Source organism: Vigna unguiculata, chromosome 7 (genome assembly GCF_037176805.1).
Source record: "Vigna unguiculata cultivar grain cowpea cultivar isolate G323 ecotype 2 chromosome 7, ASM3717680v1, whole genome shotgun sequence".
In the NCBI taxonomy this organism is placed as follows: domain Eukaryota; kingdom Viridiplantae; phylum Streptophyta; class Magnoliopsida; order Fabales; family Fabaceae; genus Vigna; species Vigna unguiculata.
Window position 1 is genome coordinate 30,287,723 of NC_140798.1, and position 7,198 is coordinate 30,294,920.

The 7,198-nt window shown below is 37.8% G+C and overlaps 2 protein-coding genes across 2 annotated transcripts; both read left to right on the top strand.

Moving 5' to 3' along the window:
• Positions 1-3,508: 3,508 nt before the first annotated feature.
• Positions 3,509-4,639, top strand: LOC146884778 (uncharacterized). Its single transcript, XM_085676027.1, has 2 exons — positions 3,509-3,859; positions 3,941-4,639. Exons 1-2 carry the CDS (start codon positions 3,509-3,511, stop codon positions 4,637-4,639), a joined length of 1,050 nt encoding a protein of 349 aa, XP_085532153.1.
• A 456-nt stretch (positions 4,640-5,095) lies between these two features.
• LOC146884779 (uncharacterized) lies at positions 5,096-6,145 on the top strand. The gene has a single exon (XM_085676028.1). The coding sequence runs from the start codon at positions 5,096-5,098 to the stop codon at positions 6,143-6,145; it is 1,050 nt and encodes a 349-aa protein (XP_085532154.1).
• The last annotated feature ends 1,053 nt before the right edge of the window (positions 6,146-7,198 follow it).

Here is a 7,198-nt window from a genome sequence, read left to right on the forward strand (position 1 = left end):
TGCTTACAAGTAGCTGTAAGTTTTCTATCTTCTACCTTGTTTAAGTTTGTATCATATAATTGTTACTTACGATTTATGAACAATTATTAGCAGTATAGTTTTCTTTCTGTGGGTTTTGTGTCCATTTTTCTGCTACAATGCATGTTCAAATGATTCAGTGATCCCGTAGAGATTTACACTGTGTTCGTTTTAAGGAGAGCAAATTACCGAGCAAAGAAATTAGTCAGGTTGGAGTGTTCGTTTTAAGGAAATGTGTGCAGAAGTGAGAGCGAGGATATGATGGATAGATGAGATTTATAATCGCGGCTATTATGCGAGGATATGGGAGGAATGGGTGTGGGTTTTACAATTTTACCCTTCGCATCTCTCTCACGTGCCAATGCATTGTGGGATAGTACATTCAGTAGCCATGCACTGTGTAATATTCCTGAAAAAGGCACATTAGATTCCTGACGGGCTTATGACCATACATACAAAGCTATTTGAATCTGTTTGACTGAAAAAAAAGCCATTAAATACGTATTGAATAAGTTAGATAGGTTGGTAGTTGATATTGGTGGAGTGTTATAGTTATAAGAGGGGAGAAGGCAGCTTGGGTTTTTTGTTTTGGTGGACATATCCGTTCTGTACTGAGTGTTGTGTTTTTTTAAATGTGTGTGTGATAGTTGGGTTTTTTACTAGTGTGTGTGTGTTATTGTTCGATGTGAGTTGTGAAATGGTGAGGAACCCATCCATCCAAGCTCTGCGCCCATTTACCACCTCTCCACCTCTCCGCTCCGCTGCAATGCAAAACACTGCTGCAACCAAAAGTCGGTGCAAGAAGCTGCAACCATGGCGCGGAAAACCAGATCATGCGTGAAGGATTCAATCTTCTGCTGCTGGATCGGATACGGTGCGTTGGTGGATCGAATATGCATGGAATTTGTGCTCACTGGATCGGATACGGCTTCGCGGGATCGAATACGCATAGGAGTAGATCGAATACGCTGTGTGGCTGGACGCTGTTGGATCAAATCTGGCTGGACGCTGGATCGAATCCGTTTTGTGGATGGATAGAGTGTGTGGATCGGATACGGCTATGGTGGATCAGATACGCGTGTTTTAATCATTTTAGATCCCATCTTCTTCCGCAATGGCTGTCATGGGTGCTTGGTTTCGTAATGTTTGACTTTTGTTTTTGTGTAGGAGGTGGTTGACAAAGAAGTGCAGCGGATTCAATGCAGGGGAGATTTTGCGAGGTGGTCCAACACTGCAGTGCAGGGGATTTAGCAGTGCAAGGGATTATTTGCACGTCTTGTAATTGTGGTGGCTGACCTATTGTTATTATTTACTTGCAGGTGGTGAATAATTATGGATTGTGGTTGAGGCGGGTTTGCGGCTCCTTGTTAGTGTTGGAGGTTAGTTATTTCATGGTCCGGTTTATTTTGAGTTACAAGTTTCCATAATATGTTTGTTGGTGTAGGTTTGTTGTGGTGTGGTGTGTTCGTCGTTTTGTGTTGTGGTGGTATGCGTACTTGGTGGATCTGAGTTGAGTTGTGCTCTGTGTGTTTGTGGAAGTGGTCCAGCTGTGAGTGTGACAAACCTTGAGATATGTTTGTAGTTCGGACAAGAAGTTATTCTGTGTGATTTGAAAATTCTAACATGATTCGGTTCGGTTGGTGTAGGTTTTTGAAATTTGTGGAAGTTTGTTTGAAGTCTTGAAAAGCTAAAATAGAGGTATGTAACATGTTCAAGTGTGTTATTTGTGTTACTTATGAAATGTGTTATTTATAGTATGAAATGTGTTATTTCTTTTTTTTTTTTTGGATATATTGTATGTTTAATTTATGGATACATAATGGATTGATTGCATGGTTAATTGTACGTGTTATTATTGAAGGAAATACTTGTAGGATGTTTATAATAGTTCATTATTATGTGTATTATGTGGAGGTAATAGTTTTTACATTTGTTAAAGGTGACATACATGGAAGAAGAATTAGAACTTTCTTATTTGGATGGTGATGATGTAGTTGATGATGTTGTGGGTGTGGACTTCAATATAGTCACACTTTTACACTGACAATTACAAATTCGCACAGTCATAGCGGTAGTAACAATGTTATGCATTGTTGCACATGCGTTGAATATATTGAATATATATTCAAATCATAGCAATATTGGTAAGGAATTTTGGCCGAACAAAGATCGTCGAAGACAACAGCTTATGTCTTACTTGGTGCATACAAATCGATGTCGTGATATCATTCGTATGGGACCAGAGGCATTCATTAACCTGTGCGAGTGACTACGGGCAACTGGGTTAGTGAAGGATGCGATTCGATCGTCAGTGGAGGAACAAGTGGCTAAATTTCTTCACATAATTGGCCATAACGTGAAAAATAGAAGTGTCGCATTCTTTTTCCATCGTTTAGGGTCAACTGTTAGCAAACATTTCCACAATGTGTTGGATGTAATTTTGACTTTGGAGTTTGAATTTTTAATTCAGCCATCAGGAAATGAGGTTCATTCTCACTTGGCCAACAATCGTCGCTTTTTCCCATACTTTAAGGTATAACTCAAATTTTTCCAACCTATGTATTCAATTTTAACATGTACAGTAAGATCCTTATATAACTTTGTTTCGTATATCAAAAAGGATTGTTTAGGGGCAATAGATGGAACTCATGTACGCGTAAGGGTCCGAAGGTCTGATGCCGCAAGGTTTCGAGGGAGGAAGGATTGGCCAACTCAAAATGTGTTTGTCGCGTGTGATTTCGATATGAAATTCACCTATGTCTTAGCTGGTTGGGAAGGGACAACATCTGATTCAAGAATATTGAAGGATGCTCTAGTGAGAGATGATCCGTTGATAATACCTGAAGGTTCGTGTGTTGATTAAGTTTAATTTATTTCTACAATGGTGAGACACTAATAAGTGAAATGTCATGATTCGTGTAGGAAAGTACTATCTGGGGGATGCAGGATTTATGCTGAAAAGAGCGATAATGACACCGTATAAAGGTGTGAGATATCACCTTAAAGAGTTCACACGAAGATGCCCACAAAATCCACGAGAGTTGTTTAACCATCGACATTCATCACTGAGAAACGTTATTGAAAGAACATTTGGTGTGTTGAAGAAAAGATTCCCTATCTTTGCAAGTGGAAGTGAACCTCATTATGCTGTGGATACAATGACAGACATTGTTTTAGCTTGCTGCATCCTCCACAACTATCTACGTGGGGTGGATAATGATGAAGCCTTAATTGATGAGGTGGATCGAGAGCTGATGGAGGACCAAATGGAAAGTAACATCTCTAAAGTTCGTGAAGATGATTATAGGATTGGTTGTAACTTTAGGGATGATTTAGCAGAAAAAATGTGGCGAGATTATGAAAACTCTTAGATATTGTACTTGGTTGCATTGTTTGAGTATGCCATGTTTAATGAAAAAGTTTATCACTCGTAAAAAATGATTTAATAGTTTATTATAATGTCATGAATTTTGTTCAACTAGGTGAAAACATGAACAGGGGAAAGAGTATTGCAACGGACTCAAGTGTCGGACCACGAGAATTTATGAAATGGACAGAGGATATGGACGAAAAGCTTTTGAATGCTATGATAGAAGAAGCACGACTGGGAAACAGGGTGGACGGCAGCTGGACCTCCCAAGCATATAGCAATATTGTTACCAATCTACACCAAGCTGGTTTTGTTGGTGTAACAAAAAATCATGTCAAAAATAGGCAAAAGGTATTGAAGGAGAAATGGCGTGAAGTGCATGACTTGTTTAGTTCCCTTAGCGGATTTGCATGGAGTCCACTAAGTAGACGATTTCAGGCTGAAGACGAGGTTTGGGAAGACCTAATCCAGGTTAACTTCTATACACTTTATATATGAATAAAGTATAAAATTGTATTTAGTTTATTATAATTTGCTTCAAACTCATTTCAGGCCAAGCCAACTGCAGCAAAATGGAGGTTCACTAACGTTAGGCATTACGATGTAATGGAGGAGCTATGGGCAGCTGATAGAGCTACAAGTGGTGGAGTCCGAACTGCAAGGCAAGCACGTCGCATACGCCACCAATCTTGCGTGGATGTTAACTTGAACAATGAAATGGACTACATCCCTGATGCACCAACCCTTGATAGTTCTGATGCGTACCCTCCAACCTCACCACCTCATATGGATGAGTATAGTCCTGGACCAACTCAATTTGTGCCATCAGTGCCATCTGGGGGGACTTCGACATCTTGTGGATCAAAGCGCAAGGCCCCCATGGTGGATTTATTAGACTCACAATTTGACAAGTTGAGCACAAAGTTGGATGGTTTCATGGATGTAATGGAGTCAGGGAACACACAGTTCGAGAAGATGAGCTACATCGCGGAGCGACAAGTAATAGCCATTGAAAAGCGTAATGATATTCTCAGTCAACAAGTGGGGATGTTGCGTCGCAACGCTACATTCCAATACACCGAAAGTGATATATGGGAGATGCTTGAAGGGATGAATATACAAGATCCTAAGCCTATGGACCAGTGTTATGATTTCTTATGCACCCACCCCATGGTCGCGAAGATGTTAATGGGAATGCCTGCCAATCTTAGGTGGAGCAAGCTCTTGAACATGATGATGGGTGGAAAATGACACTTCCGTATGATGCAAGGACTATATCAGTTTGGATCAGGAGTTCATGTTTTTTGTTATCATTTTGTATGTCGTTGATTACGATGTTATGTTTGTTTATGTGTTCATGATGGCTTATCCGCCTGACCTTGTTTTGAAACTTATGGTTTGATGTACTACTTCGACCTACAACTATCATGTCATGTCTTTGTATTTCATATGAACTATGTTTACTGATGTTTTTTGTATTTTCTGTGACCTTCAAATTTGAATTATGTTATTGCTTTGATACTTAATTATAACTATGTTTTTTATCATTATTTGTTCTTGAAAACAATGGCGTCCCCATCATCACATACAAGACAAAAAGGCCGAAAAGAAAAACAGGTTGCAACAGACACTGGCCCACCGGCACCCAAAAGGACATACGTCGGAGATGTTTTAGATCAACGACGTTTCTTTAGCGACATCCGTCAAATGGAACACTATGCACATGAATTTTATATCAAAAAATTTGTGGAGCCAAAAGTTATGAATTATGATTCATTCACTACATCTGGGCTTTATTTCCATCATCATCTTGCCTATCAAGGGCTCGTCGACTTTGTGTCTTTGGATCGTCCTTTCTATCCGGATTTGATCAAAGTTTTCTATTCAAACCTAAGGATCTTTGGCAATGGATACCTATTAAGTGAGGTAAATAGAAGAAAAATTAAACTAAAACCTGATGACTGGTTTAATATTTGTCATTTGAAGTATGAAGGTCGAACTGTGAGCTTTACGGATATACCAGAGGACCTCCCTTTTGATCGTCATATGGCATTATCTTCTATGTTGACTCCAGAGATGCAGGGTCAATGTGTGAGATCAGTCGGCTCTATGAACGTTAATGACAAACTACTACACTATATCCTTGTGCATATTTTGACACCATGCCTAACTAATTTTGCAAAGTTGTTGCATGAAGACATTTTCATGTTGTGGTTGCTTAAAAATAACATATCAATTAATTGGCCACATCATATAATGCAACACATGCTTAAGTGCAAGGCTAGTGACACTCCTCTTCCATATGGTATATTGATAACCCAGATTATGCAATACTGTGGAGTGGATGTTTTTGCAGATGCAAGAACAACTATTGGGAAGAGACATCATTTTTCCACGAGTTCTTTGAAGAGGTTGAATATCGTTAATGTCGACGGTGTATGGCAGCATTATCGTGCCGTTGATGATGATGAAGTGCAAGGTCAACCACAAAATCCTTTACATGGCGAGGACGGAATGCAACTTAAGCATTCTATTGGTAATCATGAAGAACCTCCCTTCCAGTTACAGTCTCATATGCTTAATCGAGTGTGGGATGGTGTGCAAGACTTGCAAAATAGAATGCAAGGAATGGAAGATTTGCAAGGATGCATTCACCGAATAAAAGAAAATTTATCCACTTTGACTCTTGATGTCAATAGACAGATCACAGAAGTTAATTTCAATGTGAACTTAATTCTCCATAAATTAGAGGATTAAGAATGTTCTACTCGATTACATGTATGGTAGCACTCTTTGGTTGTATTTATTTTAACAACTTTATTTATATTTCATGGCGTCAAACTTTTTAGTTCCATTTAATTGGATTTATAACAGTATTGCAACTAAAACAAAGCCCATTCTACAATATTTTTTGATGTTTTTGGAAATTATAAATGAAAAAAAAAGCATTTGAAGATCAATAAGCACGTTCATTACACATTAGAATTGAAAAAAGAAAAGAATAATATATATATATATATATATACATTTTTATTAATTTTTTTCCTTTTTATTAATTTTTTTTACTTTCATTTGTTGTCTTTAAAAAAATTAAGAAATTCATTTACGATACTAATTTAACTAAGGGCTAAATGGTAATTTGATTATTACTTCTACTAAAACATATTTTTTAATCTATCACATCAATCAAATCTTTCCCAAACTTTCACAAAAATTACTTCTAAATTTACTCACCATCACTTCTAAATCCCTTAAAAAAATAACACAAATTTCACTCTTAAATCAACTCAAATCCTGCCACTCACTCTCTATCAAACACTCTCCTTCAAGTGAACAGAGCATTAAAGAAGGAAAGAGAAAGAACACAGATGATGAAGTGTAAAATAAGGGAATTCTCTTTTCTTCAATGATGAAGAATACAATGTTTATATAATGTATCAGCTTCTAAATAACAAGCATAATCTAGTTTAGACTAACACAACTGACCCTTTCTCTTAGCAAGTTCAGCATGTTTGTCGTGTTCGGATGTGTTATTGATACTATATTTTGTAATTTATTTTTTGTCCTTTATGTGTGTAATGGTGGTCCCTTGTTTTTGTATACCTAATTGGACAGATTCACGTGCCACTTGATCCACCTCAATGGACCCTGGATTCAAGCAAATTACTCGGATCATTTACTGAGAGAACTAAAGTCGTAGTACTGAACAGGTTACAAATTTCACAAATTCATAATTGCCTCTACTTTAGATAGGCTTCATCCCCATCTTGGGAAGCCTCACTACTCAGATTAGTTCCTTTGATATTCTTC